Genomic DNA, 25993 nt, shown 5'->3' with positions numbered 1-25993 from the left:
CTTTAATTTGTCCAACAGTGTTTACATTTACAGGACTAGGAGGCAGTGAGGAAATATACAAATGCACTTTCTTTGTACATTGGATGAAGTTTTGGCATTGAATAAATGCATAACTACAGACGTTTTCCTTTTTATGGGTATTTTTGCTTTTTCAGTCACATATATCGTGATATATCATTGATGAAATGTCTTACAATATATCGAATATCGTAGATATCGTGTATCGTGATATTATCGTTATCGTGAGCCACATATCGCCACATTATTGAATCGTGAGTTACCGTATCGTCCCACCCCTATTTATAATACAGGACTGTCTCAGAAAATTTGAATATTGTGATAAAGTCCTTTATTTTCTGTAATGCAAAAATGTCATATATTCTGGATTCATTACAAATCAACTGAAATATTGCCAGCCTTTTATTATTTTAATATTGCTGATCATGGTTTACAGCTTAAGAAAACTCAAATATCATATCTCAAAAAATTTGAATATTCTGGGAATCTTAATCTTAAACTGTAAACCATAATCAGCAATATTAAAATAATAAAAGGCTTGCAATATTTCAGTTGATTTGTAATGAATCCAGAATGCATGACATTTTTGTTTTTTTAAATTGCATTACAGAAAATAAAGAACTTTATCACAATATTCTAATTTTCTGAGACAGTCCTGTATAGTGTATATATAACGTTAATTGTATACGTTTGGTTTAAATTCCTCTTTGCTGACTGTTCTCGATCAGTGCAGAGTTATTTACAAAATGGACCAATCTATACGCCAATTGGCACAAGTTATAACTTTAGCTGTGATGGTGCTTCCCCTGCGTTACCGTGTCCATGGCTGCTCTGTTGCCAACAATCCTCAGCTTCGGTGCATCATTCACGGTTCGATTGCTTTCCCCTGTGACGTCATTTCAACAGTTTTTCCACTCAAACTTGAATTCGTGTTCACAGTGAAGACTCGTAATTGTAGAAATTAGAGTTGTATTCATAAGACTTTGCACTTGCAAAAACAATCCTAACCCTAATAATTTATCAGACTTGTGTGTGACAGCAGAATTTTGGGTACAACCTTTTTATTTACATAGTCAGAGAAGAAACCAGTCGTGGGCTGGATTGGACGGTTGGGCGGGCCAGATTGGGCCCGCGGGCCTCCAGTTGATGATCACTGGTGTAGACCACACTAACATCAGAGCTGATGGTGTCTCTCCAGCAGCAGCTCTGAGACCCGGCTGATGATGTCAGGATGCAGCAGGCAGCCCAGCAGGTCATTAGTGGTTATGTTCACCGTGGACTCCTCGCTGTCCTCCGGGGAGAGTTCTGGTGACCCGTCTGGGCCGTCGCTCGGTCCACAGAGTCTGCTAGTGGAGGAAGGTTTAGTTCCTGGTGTCTCTCCCTGAGACGCCACATCGGAGCTCAGACCAGTCCGGACTTCTACATGGTTTGGGTTCCTCCTAATCTGTTGTTCTCCTTCACAACTCACAGGGAGGAGATGTGTCCCGAAGGGAGCAGTGAACGGAGCAGGATCCCCCCTGCTGCCCCTCTGGTGTCCACACCAGTCTCTCTTGGCAGGACGGGAGTCTCCCACGTTGCTGTTCCTCCTCTGAGGGCACGCCCTCACCGCTAGGTTCACGTAGCGCATGTTCTCCTCGTGGGTTACATTCTCATCCTGCAACACAAGGAGAGACAACATCATCTAAGAGGTTTCCAACTGGTTTTGTCCCAGTCCCACCATTATAACCAAGAAGCAACTCGGGGACCAACTGCTTTAGGGGATGTTTGTTTTATTTTTCACCTTGCTTTAAAACAGAGGTGTCTTCAGTATTCACATTCATTACTCAGGTAGAAGTATAGATACTAGAGTTTAAAAATACTCCTGTAGAAGTTGAAGTATCAACTCAAGTTTTTTACTCAAGTAAAAGTATAAAAGTACTGGTTTCAAAACTACTTAAAGTATAAAAGTAAAAGTAATGTAAGGGGGAAAAAAGCCATTGAAAATGAATGTATCTTAGTATAATGCAAATATATTAAAGAACCATATGTGTACTATTGATCATTAACATGTGTTTCAGAGAGCAGGAGATATGATGACTAGTTGCCTATAAGTATTGTAATGGTGCAAAAAGTCAAACTTCAGAGGCATGTTATCATTTATCCTAACCTTTATTGGAATGTACATCCAAGTTTAGTTGCAGGAATCTGAGGGAACGGATGTAAGAACAAAACTGGACAAGAACATCTGAAACAACCACAACCAAATTCACTCTATCCGGATGGAGCAATTTAACTGGATAGTTTTTTTTAAAGGCCGAAATGAAATAGAGTAACAAGGCTGTTTTTAAAATGTAAGGAGTAAAAAGTACAGATAATTGTGTGAAAATGTAAGGAGTAAAAGTAAAAAGTCGTCTGAAAAATAATTACTCCAGTGAAGTAAAGATAACCAAGATTTCTACTTAAGTAAGGTAACAAAGTATTTGTGTCAAGTAAGGTGTTCCTTACTTGACACCTCTGCTTTAAAATAAGAGTATGGGCCTATATAGGCTATTTATTTGCATCAGTGTCTATTCTTATTGGCACCTTTTGTTCTAAAAAAACAAAACAAAAAACAGTCAATGAAAAATGAACAATAGGAAGCCAAGAGGGCTTATAATGTTACAAAGTTCACTCTCAATCATTTGACATAATTTGGATTGGTAAATTATTCACAAAAATGAAAAGTAAATGGAAAACAAATTGAGTCTAAAGAATAAATATATATTTTTTAAATTATTCACGGACCACCTGCAATACCGCCACAGACCACCAGAGGGCCGCGGACCACCGGTTGACAATCCCTGTTCTAAGAGAAGAGTACGACACAGGCACGTATTTTCCTGCTCTGAATTTTAATTAGGCGCTTTCCTTTTTCAAAACCCAACGGTCTGAAAAAAATGAAGCTTTAAAACGATGAAAATGTTTGACTTTAATGAGTTTAACCAGTTGGAAAAAAAAAACATATACAAGCCAATTAATCCTGGACCAGATTCACCTGCAAGGCCTGGGGAGGGAGCAGCGTTCTAGTCTTTGATTAAAGTATTACCTTACTGTGAACTCTAAAACGTGGCCATGAGACATTTCTTGTGAAGTTCAGTAATTGCTCTTGTACTCCAGTCCAGTCCAGTCCAGCTCCAACCTTTATTTTACTATAAGTACTTGCGACTTGTCTTGGACCGGATTTGTAAATCGGAGACGAGTCCTCGGATTTTTATTTTGTTTTCTGTAACTTGCCATAAGACAATATTTAAACTTAAGTTAAATTTTAGTTGTCTGCAGGCAGCGTGTTCTCACATGCAGTCAGTTCATGTTATACATGTGTCATGTTTAGGAACAAACTAATCACGCTTAGATGCCAGGAGGAAAAGGTCCCTACAACTGTCCGCTTCACTTTTCCCACGTAGAAATAAAAAGTGAGCTGTGAAGTACAACTGTAGGGAGATGATGAGGAAGACTTCCAACTCCAACCACAACTAGCAGGAACTGGCCCAGATAGTCGGAGATATGTTCCTGTATTGGCGCTTTTCCACCAGCACCTACTCAACTCTACTCATCTCAACTCGGCCAAGTTTCTTTTCCATAACAATTCCCACCTGGAGCAGAAGTAGGAGGTTGAAGTGAAGCTGCTGTGACATATTTGATTGTGTATCTAAAGGAAGAAGACAACAACACTAAAGATGTAGAACCTGGAGGAGATGATAGATGTGCTGCTGGATCTGTGGTTTGTGTTTGATACCAAGTTAAAAAATGAGAGTGAGAGAAGCTTCAAGCAGCAACGCTTTTTTTTCTTTCGTTTGTTTGTCTCTGCTGCTGAAAAGTCAGCTGGAGTCGTGAGCAGCTATGAAGAGACAGAGTTCCTGGTAGATCTGGTCGTTCCTTATCTCCGTCTAGATCCCTTTCTAATTCTCTCCTCAGCCACCAGGTTTATGAACATCTGCACCTCAGATGCTGCCGTTGCTGGTTGAATAAAATGAACCAGAATCCGTCAGAGTCTCTTTCTCTGATTTCCTCCTCCTGACTCAGACGTCTGACTCCAACCCCCCGACCAATCGGTGGCCTGTAGTGTGATGATGTCAGATACAGCCGACTCAGCAGCTTAGAACCTCAGCAGAATAGTTACAGAAAAGTATCTACTCTGCACGTTAGACCCCTGGTGGAGAAGAACCAAACCGAGTGGAGGAGAGTCAGGCTGAGTAGGTTCTAGTGGAAAAGCGCCATAAGTTTGCTCAGTTTCGTGAGCGGTGCTTGCTCTTCTTTCGTGGTCCGTTAGTCTGCTGGTAGCGTGCAGAGCTGCACATGTGGCCCATTAATGCTAAAATGGGGTTAACTCTGTAGCAAGTTCATATTTATGAAACCTATATAATTGCACTAAAGCACATTAGAGTGCTGCGATTGTGAGAGTTTTACATCTTAAGATGCAACAAGGGCTTGTATGATAAAAATGCTTAAGATGTATTTTAGACTGCTAGAGTGTTTCGTAAAAGAAATTTCTTTAAAATGTGCACGCCTAACTCTTTTTCTGGAACTCCATATTGGATCATCTAACAGCTGTTACTCATGTATTATTTCTGGCTTAATGCAATCAAAAAACACATGGTAAATCAGTTTTGCTGGCTTGGTGATGTAGCTGGTTCTAATAATAACAATAATGCATTTTATTTATAATGTACTTTACATTACTGAGAATCTCAAAGTGCTACAGTTTGATAATTAAAAGGGAAACAGAAATAATAAAATCAAGATAAGAGATAAAAGGGATAAAAAGTCAAGACATGGGTAAAAAGAGAATAAAACAATTAAAAACAGCAACTAGGGGAAAAAAATATTGTTTAGTGATAGAATGCTTTGCTAAAAAGAAAGGTTTTTAGTCCACTTTTAAAATTGTCCGTGGTTTGTTCTCAACAAAAAAGTAGTAGTAGTATTATTAATAGTCTTAATAATACTACTTATACTGCCACTAATAGTGTAATTCATATAATTAATAGTCTCTATCCTGGTTTCACAGCGTATGATGGTTTTCAGAGATAACCTGGGCCTTTCCTCAGTGGAAGAGGAACCACTGAGGATACTGTAGCTGCAGGGGGAGGACGGAGTGAAAACCCGACAGAAGGTTATTACATGTTACCTCTGTGGGGTTGAGCCAGCTATCGGTGCCGTCATCACTCTCAGCACGTTTAATTGCCCAGACAACCGTCTTGGTCACAGCTTCAGCAACCCTGGCCATGCCGTCCACTTCCTGTGCAGGAGCAGGAATCAAGCATCAGAAAAATGAATATCACTAATAGATCTGATTCCACTGAGTGATGAGGATGTTGTCCTGGGGGGTGATGCAGACAGTTATCAGGTCTGGAACAGGAACAGGAACAGTTTCAGAGAAACCCTTTAATACACATTTGTAAGACTCAGAGTTTGGTACTTACTTTGGTACTTAAAAAATACATGATAAAGATGTGAAACTGGAACAACTGATCAACATGATCAGGAGTTAGTTCTTCCAAGCAACGTGTTTAGTTTTTTTAGTTTAGTTTAGTTTATTGGTCCTTTCAATTTCCACAACACAAATAACCCAAAGTACAGGTGTAAATCGTCAATGTAATAGAAAAACAAAATGTTGTTGTGTGTATGTACATATATATATATATATATATATATATATATATATATATATATATATATATATATATATATATATATATATACACACACACACACATATATATATATATATATATATATATATATATATATATATATATATATATATATATATACACATACACACACATATATATATATATATATATATATATATATATATATATATATATATAAACCAGGGCCAAAAGGTGTAGACTGAAGCCTAAGCTTATGACGCCTACCCTTTACACAAGAAAAAAATAAAGGAAAAAAAAAAGTTAGCTTTTATAAACTAGTGCATTTAAGATTTAGAGAATGAAACAAAATACATAAATAAATCCACATGAGAAGTTTAGTTTAGTTAGTATATACAAAGTATGTACTAACTATATGCTTCCAGATTCTGGTTTGAGTATAAACAAAATAACTGTACATAAACATACAACATATTCCATATGTCATTACTAAATATCATTCCATACAGTATGTATATATATATATATATATATATATATATATATATATATATATATATATATATATATATATATAAAAGCACATACATACATGTCCATAGGTACATGCCTATGTGTATTATACCTTTGTTTTATATCTATTAATCATTTGTATTTATAGGTGCTTTTGAATTGTAATAACGTACTACACATTTTCATTTCTGTATCTAAACTGTTCCACAGATTAACTCCTGTCACTGAGATCATTGTTGTTTAACGTTGGTTCTTGCCTTTGTTTTCCTGAACATAAATGTTCCTCTTAGTTCATATTGGCTAACTCTGCTTTGGAAGAGCTCCTGAATACTGTCAGGAAGTGTTTTATTGCTGATTTTAAACATAAAATGCACTGTGTCACCTCATACGAGGCGTCATGTTAACGTTTTGGGGGTTTAGATGAAGACCTCTCAGGACAGAAGGGAGAGTGGACAGAGTTTTCTCACCAGCTCGATCCAGGAGTTGACGCTGACAGTGACGGGATCTATGGACTCCACGTAGTGCCACCAGTGCCTCGGGACATACAGCACCTACGCAAATGAGAGGAAGGAAGATTACAAACAGCTTAGGAATCCAATAACAACACCCTTTCACTTGAGATTTTACAGCTTGTTTTCCAAAGCCAGAGTTAAAAACTGGAGAAATCCATGAGTGCACTTATCGTCCACTAGATGGCAGCATACACCTTCCCCAACGCTTTTAGAGCTCAATCTATTCATGCAAAGACTTTATTAGACAGCTGACGGATTCAAGAATCCTGCCACAGTCTTCTTTGGTCTGTCCAGACAAGAAGAATCTGTCCTCTGAGTTACTGTCAGTGTTGTTTGGACATGAACCTTTTTATTTGATTGTTGTTGCTGCTGCTGTCTTGGCCAGGTCTCTCTTGTAAAAGAGGTTTTTAATCTCAATGACAATTTGTTACCTGGATAAATAATATAGTTTAGTTAACAGTTTGGAAGTGTCAGGTCAAATCAGGCTGGAATATTGACTAGAAGAGCTAAAGGTCATTTAAATGTGCAGCTGCCGAACACATGGAACGTCCAAAGTGCAAAAATGAAGACCGTCACTCATTTTAAGACAGGACTTGGTTACGCAAACTTACTTCGATATTATTGTTTTTATAAAGAAAATGTGAGTCAGATAACACAAGATTTACCAAGAATAGAATAGAATTTTTAAACAAATAACAGCCCAAGGGTCAGGGGGTGACTATGACTTATAAATCAATTCACAAGCAGCCAGCAGTTATTTAAAGCTGGGATTTCTGTTCCTGATAAGCAGGTACTTGGTACGCTAGAGGAGATTCAGAACGGAACATAGTGAAGAGAGACAGATGGCTCAGTTCTTTGTTGCCAACTTGACTCAGGAGCAACTAAAACAACACAGCTGGAGCCTGAAACAAAGTAAAGGGGACCGAAAAGAAGAAGAAGAAGAAAAAAGCAGAAGGACCTTCACACTGATTGTCAATTCATCTTCATTAAAGTGAATCTCACCTTTATACTTTGATTAGCAATTTTCTGTTTTAGTGGTCAAAGAAAATGTTGACGGTAGTTTATAGAAAAGACATCTCATTGTGGATGTCGATGATCAGAGCTTAACTAGAAGGCAAGTCAACATCTTTTCTTGGCAGAGGTGTATAAAGTACTTGAAAAAAGTAACTAAATAAAAGTAGAAATACCATAACTGAAAAAGACTTTGGTAAAAGTTAAAGTCACCCATAAGAAAATTACTTGAGTAAAAGTCTTAAAGTAGCTCACATTAAATGTACTTAAGTATCAAAAGTATCTTGTGAAAAAATATACTCAAGTATCAAAAGTATTTTATAGTACGCATGAAAAGAAGCAACACAGCCAAAAATTATCCTTCCCTTGTTTTTTTTATTTTACTTTCAGGTGAATGAAATGTGGTATAGAATACAACACCAAAAATAAACTTTCTTGCAAAATATAATTCTTTGATTATTTTAATTTGTAACAGGTAACGAGGTGGCAAATGTCAAAGTAACAAAGTAAAAGTATATTTTTTAACTTTTAAATGTAGTGAAGTAAAAGTAAAAGTCCTGATTAAAACAAAAACGCAAGTAAAGTAAAAATCCTCAAAGAAAACTACTTAAGTAGTGTAAGGAAGTACATCTACTTTGTTACTATACACCTCTGTTTGTTGGTTCTTCAATAAAATCTCATTGAATCCAGGATTTTGAGCCCCCTGTTAGTACAATGCAGCTCAGTAGTGGACAGACTCAGCTGGGGCATTGGCCGCTTGTTTTACTCAGAAAATCTCACAGAATTATAGTAAATACATTTTTAGAAACCTTCAGAATAAAAAAAAACAATAAAATCCTTTTTTTCCCTTTAGAAACTTCAACAGAGCTCGGAGTAGCTACAACACAGTCTACATGCTCTGAAATGTACGGAAGAGTATCAGGGCAAGGCAGGAGAAAAATAAAAATAATATTTTAGAGGAGGAAGATTTTTTTATAATTATGCACCTTGAGAAAAAAGACGAAATGTCGAGAAAAAAGTTGAAATGTCGAGATTAATGTTGAAGTACAATTTTGAGAAAAAAGTCGAAATGTTGAGAAAAAAGTCAAAATTTCGTGAATAAAGTTGAAATGTTGAGAAAAAAGTCGAAATGTTGAGATTAATGTTGAAACACGATTTCAAGAAAAAAATAAAAATTTCGTGAATGAAAAAGTTGAAATGTTGAGAAAAAAGACAAAATTTCTACTTTATTTATGAAATTTCGACTTTATTCTTGAAATTGTATTTCAATATTTATCTTACTTTTTTTTAAATATATGTTGTAGCAGTAACTTTAAAGGTTCTGACCTGTCCAGGGTGCAGCGTGACCACGTGTTTCCGTGCTAGTTGAAAGGCCGGGAATCTGGTCAGGTCTGGATGTAGAACATCCACCGAGCTGAAGACGCTGGACTCCTCGTAGGGGATCCGGGTCGGGTAGAGCTTTGCTGTGTCCTCTGGAGGGAAGAGGTGCCAGCGCTTCCTACAGCCAGGAAATATTAACTTTAATCTCAAACATCACCTCATGGCTAAAGCTGACAACTGATGATGACAAAACATTAAAAAAAAACTATCATGAGAGTAATCGTATGTATAAAATGAATCCAAAGTTTGTTTGAATGTTTATTTCGGTACATTTGTAACCGAAAGGGTGTAGGTAGAAGCAAGGCTTATACTGTATATACCTACCCCTATTACTGGTACCGTACATTGGTTTCAGGAAATAAAGAAAAGGCACAGAGCTCAAAATCCAAAGATAACTTAAATTTCCCATCATAGCAAAAATAAAAAAGCGCTCATAGCTCAAAAACCCCAAAAATAACTTAAATTTCCCATCATAGCAAAAATAAAAAAGCGCTCATAGCTCAAAAACCCAAAAAATAAACTTAAATTTCCCATCATAGCAAAAATAAAAAAGCGCTCATAGCTCAAAAACCCCAAATATAAACTTAAATTTCCCATCATAGCAAAAATAAAAAGTAGTGCATTGCGCAAAACCCAAAATATAACAGTACAGAAGTTGGCAAACTTAGTTTTCCATATACCATAACGGGAAATTACGTAATTTTTATCAAGTCTTTTAAGGCTGGATAGTGTACGACATGATTTGATATTTACAGGACAGTTGTTCCAGATGTTCACCCCAGATACACAGTGATTTTTTACATTGGTTCGGATCTTCGCTTTTTCAAATAATAAAGTTCCTCTCAAAGTCCAAGCCGGTCTTGTTCTTTCAGAGGATAAAAGCTAGCAAGGCAAACCAATGTAAGGCACTTTTTTTTTTAAACCAGAAACATAAATTATATTCCTGAATTGTCAGTTTGAAAAAAAATAAAAAAATAAAAAAGTTGCCCCTATTGTTTTTTTTTTCCTTCATTTGACCCACCAGGGGGCTCGGTGTCATGGTATCAATCAGCACCGTTGTAGTTCCTCAGATCTGCAGTGTCAACAGACAGATTAAGCTGCATTTCATTCCATTTCAGATCAATACCAAATAAGAGAACCTGAGACCCAATTACATGAACTGTTGCTCCCTGCCGGTACAGTAGAATGAGATCAGGTAGACCTTTTCCCTCTCATTTCTTGACTCAGGGTGCCCCAGACAAACGCTCACTCCTCTCCAATTTCCTTCTTCTTTAGTGAGCAAAGCTACTAATTCAATGTTTTCCAGAGGGCAGAGGACGGATCACAGTAACCTGCAGCCCGAGCATCGCAGGAGAACCGGCAGAAAACTCTCCCAAACGGCAGCACGCTGCAAAAACTCAAAATCTTAACAAGAATATTTGTCTTATTTCTAGTTAAAATGTCTCATTTTTAGTCAAAAAAATCTCATTACACTTGAAACGGGTGAAAATTGTTGTTTTTTCCAGTGATGAGTCTTGTTTTAAGTAGATTTTCACTTAAAATAAGTAGCAAAATTCTGCCAGTGGAACAAGATTTTTTTGCTTTGCTTGTAATAAGAAGATGAATCTTGTTCCACTGGCACATTTTTCTACTTATTTCAAGTGAAAATGTACTTAAAACAGGTGAAAATTGTCAAATAAGTTATTTTTCTGGTAATGACTCTTGTTTTAAGTGTAATGAGATTTTTTTGACTAAAAATTAGACATTTTAACTAGAAATAAGACAAATATTCCTGGTAAGATTTTGAGTTTTTGCAGTGCAGATGCTCTTCGATGAGTCATATTTACAGAAAAGAAAAAATAAATCACACCCTCTTTTTAGTGCTATGGTTTTACATACCAGGACACCAAGATTATCTGGTCTATACGAGGCTTTAAAATTAAGTAAATACAACCTCAGTCTGTTTTTACCAAAAATGCAGGAAAAGTGTGTGGAAATAGGTCTAACCTCACTGCTTTAATAGAAAATGAGAAGGTAAATCAAAAGAAAACGGTTGATTGCTCCTATCTCTCTATATGCCGAATGCTTTTTAGCCCAGAATGAGGTTTATTCAGTGGAACGTTTTTGCGAACTGCAGACCAGAGAACAGGTGGTCATGCATGCATGAACAAACCAGCTCTCTAGATGTTGAGCATCACAGCCTGGAAATGAATTCACAAGGAGTGAGACCGACTATGCTTTCTAGACTACAACACCACACCGCAATGTCTTCACATAGAAAACAGTCATATATTATTTAGTGAGAGTATATTTAAAGTCTTTTCTAAACAGTGATACAAAGTGCCAGTCGGAGAGACGAGCTGTGAGATCTAGAGGCTGCTGGGACCTGCAGATTCACCACTTTGGCTGCCTTATGACATGTTAAAGTGCTTTATAAATACAGTTTTGATTGATTTGATTCATGATTATGTACAGCTGAATGTCATCAGCATAAAAATGCAGTAATGTCAAATTACCACATGCCCTTGAACAAACTGGCCCAGAGGTAGCATGTAAATAAAAGGACACCAAGTACTGAGCCTTGTGGTACACCACATGTGCAGTTTTTTTACTTTTTCATCTGATTTTAATTCATATCCAACTAGACAAAGTGGCAATCTTCATTTACCCTTCTGTCCAACATCTGGTCATCAATTTAATATTACATTTAGATCCAAAACTCTGGAATGACTTCAATGTGTCGCTGAAGTCAACATTATCTTTTACCTCCTTCAGAAAGTTATTAAAAAAACATCTTATTCTGTCTTAACCTTCAATGTCTATCTTTAATTTAATCCAGACCTTGTATCCATGTTCTCTTTTACGTTTATATTTATAATTGTTTTAATTTGTTGTACATTATCTTTGTTATTTCATCACAGTTGTTGATGGGAGTGGAACTCTGTACAAGTTCCCTCCATGCACTGTTTAAAAAAAATTGTGCTAAATAAATAAATGAAATGAAACATGTGAACTGAGCCAATAAGGAGGTCAAACTATTCAGACTGGAAAAAGAGACATTACAGAACCGAGTGTTGAAGTCTTAATTTCAACAATGGGAGAGGATAAAACAGTCAACAGTTTCAAAGATGCTACTTAAACCTAAGAAAATCTGCAACATTCACCTCCAACTGCCCCCCTTAGCAGTAAGTCATTGGCAGTGTTGGGACTAACGCGTTATTTAGTAAAGCGTTACAGTAACGCCGTTAGTTTTGCGGTAACTAATACTCTAACGCATTACTTTTTAAATTCAGTAACTCAATTTCCTTTACTCTGTTATTTCTGGCTACAGTGAAGCTTTTTTTCCCCACAGCGGAGACCGGAGGAAACGTAGTGGGCGTGTGTGTGTGCTTTCAAAAACATGACCGGTCATGGCGAGCCAAGAGAGCAAAGCAAGTTTTGCAACGTGGAGATATTGTCATTAAAAGAAATCTCGGACACATCCGAAGTGAATCAAGCCACTCCATGTGAGCAACAGCGGCTGGAGTTTAACTATTGCACGGTATGTGGTAGAAAACATGCTCCCTATTTCTACAGTGGAGTCACTCGCTTTCAGGCAGCTAATTACCATGATACCATGCCCAGGCGGCACGCAGCAAATGGGACGGAAAAATAATATAATGTATTATAATACTATATAATGCTTAGCAGATTTCAGTGATGTGAATGCAAATGAATTGAAACCGTCAAGTTGATCAACAGTTTGTATTATTCTCCATACGGTACCATGGTGAAATGAAGGCTAGAGGGGCATTAATGGGAGCATTTAAAATAATGCTTTTTTTTAAAGTAACTAAAAAGTTACTTTTCATAGTAACTGAGTTACTGAGTTACTTTTTAATGAAGTAACTAGTAACGATAACTAGTTACTATTTTTCCAGTAATTAGCACAACACTGATCATTGGTCACCTTAAATGCCGTCTCTGTGCTCTAAAACCAAACTGTTGACAATATTTCCCTCCATAAATGATATCAACTGGGCAGATATCTCCTTCTCCAAAGCATTGAATTGAAAGGAAAGTTTAGTTAGTAGGTTTGTAGTTCATTCAAAACATGGGGTCCAAATTCGGTCTCTCTGGTAAAACAGGTTACAACTGTCCGGAAAAGATTCAGAGGCGAGAGACAAATTAAAACAACATAATAGTGCTGACTGTGGGGAATGCTTCATTAAGCATTGGGGGTACTGTATGGGAATTTTGTTGAACTGTGCAAAAATGGCACAATTAACACAGGGAATTAAAATTCTGCAAGGATTTGAGGCTGGATTTGAGTTTTGATATTTTTTACTTTGTTCATTATGTTAGGGGTCGGCAACCCAAAATGTTGAAAGAGCCGTATTGGACCAAAAACACAAAAAACAAATATGTCTGAAGCTGCAAAAAATTAAGTCTTGTATAAGCCTTAGAATGAAGGCAAATGGCGAAAGGTGAAATGTCGAGAAAAAAGTCGAAATGTCGAGAAAAAAGTCAAAAGTTGAAATGTTGAGAAAATTGTCGAAATGTCGAGAAAAAAGTCGAAATGTTGAGATTAATGTTGAAGTACAATCTCAAGAATAAAGTCAAAATGTTGAGAGAAAAAAGTAAAAATGTCGAGAAAAAAGTCGAAATGTCGAGAAAAAAGTCGAAATGTCGAGATTAAAAAGGAAAGGAAAAAGGAAGAAAAAAAGAGAAAAGGAAAAAAAGAAGAAAAAAGAAAAAAAAAGAAGAAAAAATTTAAAATCTCCAGGGAGCCACTAGGGCGGTGCTAAAGAGCCGCATGCGGCTCTAGAGCCGCGGGTTGCCGACCCCCGATTATGTGAATCAGGAATTTAGCGAGCAGTTCAGGATCAAACTCTTAAAAGGATGATGTGGAACACTTTATAATAGTATTAATGGCATCATTGCTCGCCTGTTGTTCACATTTTCTACAGTCTGCTAGGGGCTCAAATGTGATCATTGATCCAAGGTGCATTATTAGATTTCTGTTCCTGACTTTAAGAGAGGCAATTTGGTCATGGATAGAGAGACAACAGTCATTATGAATTGCCAAAGGGCCTCTAATCAAAGTAAGGGTTCATAGTGGTTTGGAGAAGTTGAATTAAAGGCACTGCAAAATGTAACTGCAGAGTCAGCATGGAATATGAGAGAATATCTCTCGGTACACACAGGAGAGAGAGACTGAGGAAGATGCACTTTAAAAGGTGACAGATTTACGGTCAGAGACCAAACACGCACATCTAGAAGCTTCAGAGGTCTGGGGGAAACTGGACGGCCTTTAGAGTCTGGGGCCCTTGTGACAGACTGAGAGATTCAAACTAGGGCTGGGGATCCATTCAAGTGTCAAGAATCGATTTGATTCTGATTCCTAAGATTTAGAATCAATTATCAGGATTTGATTCGATCCAATATTGATTTGGGTTAGTGTTATTAAAAATGTTTTTTGAGCTGTTGCCTGAATTATATTATAAAATAACTAGTGAAATATCAATGTAACAATAATTATTGTGAAATAACTAAGAAATAAATAACTCAAATAGGCCTTTCAATATCCATTCAAAGTGCAAAAAAAGAAATAAATTGCAACAGCTCATGCAGTAAACAAATCATTTTAGCTTGTCTAATTTATTCTGTCACCAGACACACAGAATGAAAAAAAAAAAAAAGAAATCGATCTTTAGACATACGAATCGATTTTTAGGAATTAATCAGAATCACTTTTATTTGGCCAGGTTAGATCAGACAAGACATGGAATTTGATTCGGTTGTTATCGCTCACTCTACAGTAAATAGGTAATAGACAAATGACAAATTTTGCACGCAAGCCAGGCCTGGCGAAAAATTGGATATTTAATGGTTTGCATTAGTGCCTCAAGCCCCAGAATATGGTTTGACGTACATGCACGGAAATCGGTACACACCTGTATCATGTCACAACTTAAAGAAAAGTCTCTTGGCGTCATGGCCGAAACCCAACAGGAAGTCGGCCATTTTGAATTAATCGTATCATTTTGGCGAAATTTATGTCATTTCTTCGGCCACTTCAGAGCCCGAACTGTAACGTGCACCCAGGTGTGTTATACATCAGAATGTGCGTCTCCATCCTGCGACGACGCACATCACTTTTCTCAGTCAAAAGCGTTACCGTGGCGACGATAGACGCCAAAAAGCGCACCCCAACTTCATCTGATTGGTCCATATCTGATAGTTCCTACTTTCTGCCATAACTTTTGAATGGTTTGATATAGAGTCGTGGGTGGTTTCATCCACTAAATGTCCAGGCCTGAAGAATCTACATCAAGTCATACAAGCTTCCACTGCAGCCTGAACGTGCACAAGGGTGGAGGACCGTTCATCGCTGCTTGCCGCTTTAATTATTATAATTGCACGGTGATTGATTACTCTGAGACTCTATGAGTGATGAGAGTTCATCAGAGCAACAGCTTGGAGGAAGAAACTGTCTCTGTGTCTGGAGGTTTTGGTGTCCAGTGCTCTGTAGCGCCGTCCAGAGGGGAGGAGTTCAACCAGACTGTGTCCTGGGTGTGAGGGGTCTGGTCCTGGTCCAGGTCCTGGACCGGTACAGGTCCAGGACCTGGGTGTGAGGGGTCTGCAGAGATGCTACCTGCCTAATATCACAATCAATTTAGAAATCGGAAAATCGATCGACACAGGCCTAATTCAAACAGTCCATGAGGACAGAAGTCAGAAACCAGGGAACAAGAGGAACAACACGCATGGATATCAGTCATCAAGAACAAGCACTTTGTCCAATATAGGTATCATAAGGGATTACAGTTCAGAACAATAAAAGTTGAGGATTTTGGGGGTCTATCAATGCGGATGCAGTGGATGGGCGGCTGATGAGGAAACGGAGCGCTTCAGAGGAAATAAAGCCACCAAGAGTAATAGTCTGGCATTAAGACCGAGCTCACGGAAACAGCAAGGCCACTCCCTGGTCCAGATGAAAACATGCTACACCTGGAGGACGAGTGTCAGCGAGGACAGCCGTGTCCCCGGGGGACAGACAAGTCCTGGTGATCAGGAAGATATCGAAATAACTGTCAACAATAAAAAAAAAAAAAAAACACAACCCCTAAAGATTTGTGGTTTATTATGGTTTATACGATTCCTTGTTTGCAACATAAAACCAGATCCCATTCTTTTTATTGTGTTGTTTATGAATGATCATTTATTAACTTGATTATTGCTGCTCTGGAGCACATAAAGCCACAGACAGTTCTTTTCCTTACCGTCCCTGGACCTGCAGCACCAGGTTGCAGCCGTAGGAGTCCTGGTGGCACGGCGTGTTGGCCCCCGCTGTGCCCAGCCATAACGTGCTGTCTCTCCCATCACGGCCCTCGAAACCAAACTCTGACCACTTTACATCCTTCAGAAATAAAAACACACAAACACAGACGTTCAAAAGATAAATCCAAACTATAACGGTTTATGTCTGTTAAGCTTCTATATATTCTGTGCATAAAAATGACATGATATATAAACAAAGTTTATATTTTCAAAAAGACCCCATTTCGACCATGGCATCATAAATGCAACCTCATTATTCGCTACCACAACAGGACACATAACATTGTTGGGTGAATTGGTAGATTTGGTTATATTTATGTACAGAAATGGGCAGCTATGTATGTGTGTATGTATGCATGTGTATATATATATGCACTGCAAAAACTCAAAATCTTAACAAGAATATTTGTCTTATTTCTAGTTAAAATGTCTCATTTTTAGTCAAGAAAATCTCATTACACTTAAAACAAGACTCATCACTGGAAAAAACAGCAATTTTCACCTGTTTCAAGAAGATTTTCACTTAAAATAAGTAGAAAAATCTGCCAGTGGAACAAGATTTTTTTGCTTGTAATGAGAAGATAAATCTTGTCCCACTGGCAGATTTTTCTACTTATTTCAAGTGAAAATTACGTGAAACAGGTGAAAATTGTTAAATAACAAGTTATTTTTCTGGTAATGACTCTTGTTTTAAGTGTAATGAGATTTTTTTACTAAAAATTAGACATTTTAACTAAAAATATGACAAATATTCCTGGTAAGATTTTGAGTTTTTGCAGTGTGTGTATATGTATGTCTGTATGTATGTATCGTATTTTCCGCACTATAAGGTGCACCTAAAAGCCTTTAATTTTCTCAAAAACCTGCAGTGTGCCTTATAATGCAGTGCGCCTTATATATGATCATTACGGCAATATCTGTTACTGTAGTCAGGGGGATTGTGGGTAATGTAGTCAGGGGGATTGTGGGTAATGTAGTTGATGTCGCCAAAGTAACGGCGCTAAAATCGTCAGGAATCGTCACAGACGTTCAAGACAACAGCAGCGACGCTGACTCGCATAATGGAGACTTTGACGAGACGGAGCAAAGCTGGTTTTTATGTTGTTAATAAAGTTTGACATACGGTACTTTTGTTCTTGTTTTTTTTTTTTTTTTTTGCATTTGCTGTAGGATTTTGTAGCATTTCCTGTAGCACAGCTCCATCAGGTAGATACGTATCTCAACCCCAGCCACTATAGTACGGTATTTTACCAGATATTTAGTGCGCCTTATATATGGGACCGTTTTAAAATATGTCATTCATTGCAGGTGCGCCTTATAATGCGGAAATAGGGTATGTATGTATGTATGTATATTTATATAAATATTTATATGAGCATGTGTGTACAAATATATAGAAACATTCAACTGTCACATTGCACCTGCTGCACCCACACTGTGATGGTTGGACTGTAAATTAGAGCTGCTATATGACTCAGTGCACAACAGTGTGTGTGATATGACCTACGACTCAGCGCATTACTTTTATCTTTTTATATTCAACATTGCTTTTACCCTATCCTAGTAATTGTTCTATAAAAGGAACTTAGAACGGAATTCTGTCAAAATTCTGTATTATATCATTGCATGAAAGGTGCTATAAGTGTGGTAAGTGTGTGAGTACAGAGTGTGAGTATAATTATAGTAAAGTTAGTTATTATAAATACTTGTTAATAAATGACTGGTGAATAGGGGTAGGATTAAATAAGTTTACACTTCTTCCTACTCCTTTTTGTACATGTAAATTAAGATATTTTTTTCAGTGAGCCCTCACAATTTTAGTGAGGGCACTAAATCGTGGAATGATATTTCCCACTTGGCAAAGAGCTCTTCCTCTTTGAAATGTTACAAAAGACGTTTGAAGGAACTTGACTGCTGTTTTGTAATTGTTTTCCTAATGTATTGTTGTACATGTATCCATGTTTTTTTTTGTGTGTGTGTTTCACTCATAGTGACATGTACCGTCTTATTTGCTCAGGAGTCAATATAAGTAATATAAGTTGTAAAAACAATATCCCATGCACACTTACACACACTTATTTTTTTGTCTTTATTATTTATTATTTATATATTGCATTATTAGTTTGTCATCGCTTTTGTGTAATTATACTTTTTGTTTGTGTATGTTAATCTTGTGTTCTTTATAACACATGAAATTTTAATAACTTCGGTGGAGGCTTCAAATAAGCCCATTGGGTTTTTTGCCTCTTCCTGCACCTATAGTATTTATATTTGATATTTCCTGTATATTTTTAAAACTGTGCAAAACAATAAACTAAAAATATTAGGTGTTAAAGGATGAAATTGTTTTTATTTTTTTCTTTTCGTTTTGTTATCTTCTCTTTTAATTGTTGTCTTTTTACATGTACAAAATAAATCCAATCAATCAATCAATCATAATGGAAAGCCGCCCTGTGAATCCCGTGCAGCAGGATAATGAAGACAGTGACATACACGGCAGCAGGTGTAAGTGACAGACCGGTCAATTTAGCCTTTCCAAGAGCATTCCTCCCAAACCCATTCATCTCATAAAACCCCATGTACGCCCGTCTCCCAGACTTGAATGTCAGGTTGTAATAATTGCAGGTGGGTGTCCAATAAAAAATTATTACAGAGATAAAAACTCAAAAAAATAAAAAGGTTTCTGGCAGTGGCTCAAGAAAGGATGGCAGTTTTATGTCATTACCCATCAGAGGACAGGAATAACAGCTCATATAAAGCCACTGCGGGGAAAGGCTTAAGATTTTAATTGAAAATGTCAAAACAATGGGGCAGGCTGGGAGAATATAAATGAGAACAGGAGAAGACGCTCGTTGGCTTTTTTAATTCCATTTTTTTTATTGTTACATTTTTTTATTTAATCATTGAAATCGCTAACGAGTGAAAGTGTGGGGATCAGATCTTTAAAGTTTTAGAATCCAGTTTCTCTCCGTGATATTGCCTCTTTAACCTTGGAAGACCTGACACATATGTGGAGCTCACACAGCGTGTCGTCTTTATTTGTTTGTTTTGGTTTTGTTTTTAAATTTTATTTCGAACATGCATGTTAGAAAAAAAAAAGAATAAAAAAATAAATAAATAAAGTACAAATATAAATATATATATATATATATATATATATATATATATATATATATATATATATATATTTAAAAAAATAAATAAATAAATAAAATAAATATATATATATGTATATATATATATATATATATATATATATGTGTACTTTATTTATTTATATATATATATATATATATATATATATATATATATATAGCGCCTTATAACAATTTTTTAGTTTCTTAACACACACCAAAAGCAAAAATACATGAAAAAAAAAGACTCCCGGTCTTACGGGGTTAAATAAAACTGCTTAAACAGTGTCTGATGTCATATCTGGAAGACAAGTCAAACGTTTCAACCTAAAGCTCACCATCTCACCACCAACGTTCAAAGGTTTAAGGAAACTGAACAAGTTTGGAGAGACAAAAAAATCCAAACAATAATAATAACTTGGTCATTAAATGAGATAAATACAACCTTAGGTGAACATCAACACGTAACACTTTAAACTATGTAATTGTTGATAAAAATGCAAAACTGCTGAATGAAAAATTAAGTGTGTCCTTAATGTTTCTGTGAGATTTTAGAGGCGAGTATCAGCCAGGTGTTGATCAAATGCATTTGATGAGCAGATCATGAGCAAGTGCAGCCAGCTCATAAAAAAGCAGGTGTGACAGTCTACTGGTCTGAACCCTTCAGGTCTGTTTTAACGCTAAGTTTTACAGGGAATGATCCTATGGAAGCAACTGCAGCAACCCAGAACTCTGGGAATTCTTCTCAAACAATTTATAGTCCATCCTAGAGTCAGAAATATTATTTACATTAAAAACAGCTAGTTAAAAACATTAAAGTTAGATTTGCAAAGTGGCATCTGAACAAACCACAAGACTTCTGGACCAATGAAACCAACCCAGCAGAGCAATGCAGACACCTCGTAGCAGATGTGAGGTGGAGGTGGAGAGATTACAGTTCAGAGCACCTTGGTAATCTGCAGCCACAGTCAACTCTGACCTCCTCATTCTAGCGGTAAATGTGAAGCCATCTGTCAAGGGTCAAACGGCTTGGCTGAACGTGTGCCGAGCAACTGGTCAGCAATCCTCAGCACACCAGCAAATGTACCAGACAATAGCTGAGACAGAATCAACACGCTGTGATGGTCCAACTCCGGTCCAGACCACAGGAAATGCTGTGGCTTGACCTGAGGAGAGCCAGGCAGCAGGAAGACTCTGCAGACCTCCATGAACTGAAGCAACGTTGCCATGACACGAGTAACCAGTGACGTGCGGTGAGGTTCATGGTTGGTGAGGCACTGACTCCTTTAATGTCAGATTTACAAATATATCAACCAAAAAGGGAAAAGGGTAGCTTATTCAATTGGCTACTGGTTATTTCATATCTCATCAGCATTTTTTACAAAAAAAACACACAGGCACACACACGCGCACAGATGGTACATATTACAGATACGTAAAGGTAAGAAAAAACGTGCATTTGGTCTACACCCTCCATGTGTTGGCCGTCGCAATTCTTTAATTCATACAACATAAATGAGAGTATAGACTGGTGTACAAAACCACTGATTTAAATTTTGACCTTTAGTGAAATATTCAGTTGTTTTTAAAACGTTTAATTCTGATACTTTAATCGATTTAATACAGATTGCTCAACAAAAAGCATGAAAAGAAAAACAAAGAATATTTTATTTGAGGACAAAATTTAGTTTTTAAATATGCTATTGTATTTTTCTTAGTCTAATCTGTTTTTTATAAGATTGAAATTAAAAGTGTGTGTACCCGTTGGCTCACGTTCGCCCCCTTCAGGGCAGCAGAGTATTGTCTGCCTCACCCTGTGCCTTTTTCACTGCGGTTTTATTTCCCCATCAGCGAAACTAAATATCTCACTAACAAACATGAAACTTTAATGATTAAAGACATTAGCCAGACTGTGTAAAATCAGGTCAAATAAACGTATCTGCAAACTTTATATTGGCGACATGCAGAGATACGGCAACCAGCACGGGCCAATCGCACGTATCAACCCAGTTTGTGATGGATTGTCAATCAGAGGTGAGGCTCGGCTCGTTGCTGCCTCATCTCACGTTTCAGCCCCGTATTTGAACAGGAAATAGGCAAATTCAGCAATTTTGACTATAAAAAATGTTCAAAATTACATACATAAAGATCAGTGGACAAATATTAGTATAAATTTGATGTTATAATTATTTATTTTTTTACTAGTCATGATGACAGGTGAGGCTCTGCCTCACCTGCCTCCCCTGACCGCACGTCCCTGAGAAGGTCATACAAAAAAAACTATTACTTAAATTGTTTTCCATAAATGCTCATAAACTTCTGATTTTAGTTTTGCTGAGCAAATGGTGACGGTGTAATATATTGTACTGTTCATCTGAGGCTGTATTTACTCAATTTTAGAACCTGTTAAGGAGCAGATCATTTTTATTATGTCTTAATACATAAAACCTTAGAAATGAAAGAGGCTGTACCAAGTCTTTAGAGGAGTTTGTGGAAATGTTTAAGCTGCAAGGCAGTAATCCATTTGAGACACCATGTTTACATGTTATATGGACTTTTAAATACATGGAAATCCCTAGTAAATTCAAATTTGAGATATTTCAGATGTTTTTTCTTTTTCATTTGACCAGGATGGAGTGTAAATAGATGAATGTAAGCAGTAGTGGTATAATCACCTCAAACATGAAGGGCTGGTCTTTAAACAGCGTAGCGATGTATTTGTAGTCAGCGTAGGCCCAATAGTCGGCGTAGGAGTATTCAGAAAAAGGTCCCACATCCGTCTGTCCTCCAGTCCAGTTGAGAAAATGAGCCACTTTGGCCTGAACATAGGAACACTGGGTCTCGAACAGAGGAGCTACAGAACAGACAAAGGTGGAAGAAAAGCAAAAGACTGGATGTCATCGCTGTAAAAGTGTGATTAAAACAGTTAGAACTCTCAGCTGAAGTTATTTGTCACACCAGAATCATCATGGAAAAGATCGCTTCACCCAAAACGACAGAAAGAAATAATCTTTGTTGAAGTGATTTACTATTTCATTTGTTTCAATAACAAAATAACTCTGGTAATGTGATGACATTTAGATCCCCTGATAAGAAATGCCTTTTTAATCAGCTGTCACAACTGGTTCAGATCAGATGGAGATCTAATTAGCCAGAGTTTATCAGGCAGCGCAGTCTGTCATTCACTAGATAAAGAATCATTAGATGATCAAGAACCACGGGGAATGCAAAACACTGCTTTGTCTAAAAAAAAAAAAGAAATAAAAAATATAATACAATGATTAACTCATCATTTAACCCATACGCTTATTTTTAAATATTAAAAAAAAGGGACAAAGTGAAACGCTGAAGCTGAGACAAGTTATTATTTCTTTTTTCATTTCCATAAATGTATTTTGGTTTGATCCCAGCGAGATGTAAGTGTTACCTTGTTAGTTGCTGTGACCTAGCGGCGCACATTAATATAGATGGATATCATTATCCTCCACGAGATATCATTAACAAAACTGTCCGTCAGAGTTGGGGCTGAGGGTTTGGGCTGTGACCTGCAGTCAGACTTTCACACGGAGGGAGGAAGAAACTCCCGTGACTGCTAGCAGGGCGGAGATTTACCAGCTTCACTTTCCCCGCTGTCTTTTTTTGGATATTTTCTGTTTATTTGAAAAAGCAATTGTTTCCCTATAGAGGGTTTGCATTGACGTCACTTCCTCACTGGACCAGCCCCCTTACTGGTACCGAGTGGCAAAAACAGCTGCAACTAGTGGAGAAGACGGGATAACAGCTGATTATGGGCTTAAATTAAAGGCAGTTGGACTTGACAGTGACCCGTACAGTTACCCCAAGAACCAGTGGTTCATGTACATTAATATTTGGTACAGTTACCAAGAACCAGTGGTCCATGGACATTAATATTTGGTACAGTTACCAAGAACCAGTGGTCCATGGACATTAATATTTGGCCACGAATCCAGTTTCCTGATATTTATATGTACTTAATTTCTACGCCGGGGAAATACACAAAGCAAAGCTTGAAGGCTTACAAAAGTCTTGACGCTTGGTCCGACTTCAAGGCAGGATTTGTTGTAGAAATTAAAGTGATGAGGACACTGAACTTTATGATTTGACCGTTTAACGTTAGCTACCCAAAAATCCAACATTACCTGATACAAAATGGGAACCACAAATCCACGTTTCTGTGTCTGGAATCCAGTTGTTTCTGTGAATTGCAGTGATCCATTTGTCTCTTAAGCTTATTTTTCAGCAGTCTGTAAAACGATAACTATGATTTCTTGCTAAATCTATGAGTACAGTCGACCGCACAACAGCTCTTTCCCATTTTAGATGTTTTTGAGTTGCTCAAACTGAAAGTTTACGCTGACACTCAGTCTTTCTGCCACTCAGTCTTTCTGCCACTCAGTCTTTCTGACACTCAGTCTTTCTGACACTCAGTCTTTCTGACACTCAGTCTTTCTGACACTCAGTCTTTCTGACACTCAGTCTTTCTGACACTCAGTCTTTCTGACACTCAGTCTTTCTGACACTCAGTCTTTCTGACACTCAGTCTTTCTGACACTCGGTCTTTCGGATGAAACCCGCTGTGAAGTCCCATCTGTGATGTCATGCGTATTCCCTCTATACCCCGCTGTTTTAAGGAGTGAATGAACCGAGAGGTCGACACGAAATACGGGGACAAGTTAGTCAGTGGCTTCACTCTTGGCTGATCCATCCACTCACTGAAACGTTGCAGGGTCAATTCAATTTTGATGAATAAAAATGAATCTTTGCGGAATTAATAATTGTTGGAATGTTTCTGTAAACTATTTTGCAAATGACAGCATTGTGTTTTATACTTAGTATTCATTCATGTGAGATATTTCATAAAACAGCCTCAAAAGCTACGTGTACCCCAATCTATAGGATAGTACTTGCTTGATGATAAACTGAAATGGGAGCAGGGAACATTTATGTGCACAACGAAATAGATGAAAGCCTTGATCTCACATGAGCTTCTGTGCAGATACAAGAGGGAGCAGAATTGATTACAAAATGTAATTAACATTGAATTAATTAATAGTGAATTAATTAACATGTCACAATTTTTAAAAAATGTCTTGTTTTTTTTGCCAGGAAAATAATTAATTCCACAGGAATTAAAGCACAGCACTTCTGGGATTCATCTGTTCTCACCATTTGTCTCCTCCTTCCTCCCGAGCCTGAATTGGACGGGTCGGTCTGCGAGGCGGCCGGACAGATGCTCGGCCGTCCAGCGCAGAGCGGCCCAGCCGCCCGTCATGTCCGGGAACACAGCAGGCTGCTGCAAGCCACGCACAATCCTCCGGGCCTCATCCGGGCCGAAGGGTCTGGTAGGGGCTGTAGCCGCCATGGTCACGGACTGCACACTAATAGCAGGCTGAAACACAGAATCAGGACACATAAGCCCATTTAAAGTGTTGGATTGTGGCTGCTTTCAAAAGTGACCAATCATTCACAGGCCTTTTTGCCCCCCTAAACGTGCCCCAAAAGTCACCAAATTTTGCACCAAGTCAGCCCTGGGGAAAAATGTGATATTTAATGGTTTGCATTAATGGGCGTGGCCTAATGGCTCAACAGCGCCCCGTAGAAAACTTCGTGCCTCGAGCCCCACGATACGGTTTGACGTACATGCACGAAAATCGGTACACACCTGTATCATGTCACAACTTAAAGAAAAGTCTCTTGGTGCCATGGCCGAAACCGAACAGGAAGTCGGCCGTTTTGAATTAATCGTGTAATTTTGGCGCAATTTATGCCACTTCTTTAGTTAACCACGCTGGACTTGTACAACTAAAACAGAATATTTCAACAGCTAGCTAGCAAATAGTCATCAGTAATTTCCTTTCTAATAAGTGCCATGATTATTGTAAACAATCAAGGTCCCATGGTAAACTAAAATATTATTATTAGTCATCTGTCACAATTATCATCAAATATTTTCTACGGTAAATTAGAAAAATTGTAAAACAAGACTCATGTATCACATGTGCAAGAGGGTTGTCCCGAGAAGTGAAATGTGACTTGCAAAATGCTACAGTAAATGTATGGGTCATTTCTGACCCATGTAAACGTGATGTGGAAACACAAAAACCGTGCTTGTGCAAAACGAAAGGAAAAATAAAAACAATTTCTGCTGAACAAAAGCAAGATTATTACTAAATACTTGAAATAATACATAGATGTATAACTGAAACACCTGAAATATTTAAATAATGTAGAGAATGGTATAAAGTGGCAAGTATAAAGTGAATTCATGTTAGTAATAATAATAAAAATGACTGTACATGGATGTGCTTTATCGACCCCATAATTACCCTTCTTTTTCAGGTTTGTGCTAATTATGCAGCTTTTGGGTACTGTGTTGAATTTACAGTATGTTAATAAGTAGTTTATTTAGACAGCGTTTCTCAAAGACGAAGGGAATATAAAGTGTTTTTGAAAGAGTCGGAGAAGTTCCTAG

At 37.4% G+C, this 25993-nt stretch overlaps 1 protein-coding gene across 1 annotated transcript in view; it reads right to left on the bottom strand.

Annotated features, from left to right (window-relative positions):
* Positions 1 to 1192: 1192 nt before the first annotated feature.
* The window catches only part of hspbap1 (hspb associated protein 1), a 31412-nt gene continuing 6611 nt past the window's right edge, over positions 1193 to 25993 (bottom strand). The window contains exons 2-8 of the mRNA XM_061724300.1: positions 24688 to 24910; positions 22176 to 22354; positions 16309 to 16445; positions 9011 to 9182; positions 6629 to 6712; positions 5162 to 5272; positions 1193 to 1672 (exon numbers count right to left, since the gene is read on the bottom strand). Coding sequence (XP_061580284.1) covers positions 1193 to 1672; positions 5162 to 5272; positions 6629 to 6712; positions 9011 to 9182; positions 16309 to 16445; positions 22176 to 22354; positions 24688 to 24883 — 1359 coding nt within the window. The 5' untranslated portion in view covers positions 24884 to 24910. The remainder of the gene's footprint in view (positions 1673 to 5161; positions 5273 to 6628; positions 6713 to 9010; positions 9183 to 16308; positions 16446 to 22175; positions 22355 to 24687; positions 24911 to 25993) is intronic.

Source organism: Cololabis saira, chromosome 6 (assembly GCF_033807715.1).
Source record: "Cololabis saira isolate AMF1-May2022 chromosome 6, fColSai1.1, whole genome shotgun sequence".
Taxonomy (NCBI): Eukaryota; Metazoa; Chordata; class Actinopteri; order Beloniformes; family Belonidae; genus Cololabis; species Cololabis saira.
Note: the sequence above shows the minus strand (reverse complement) of the source record. Positions and strands in the feature narration are given on the sequence as shown.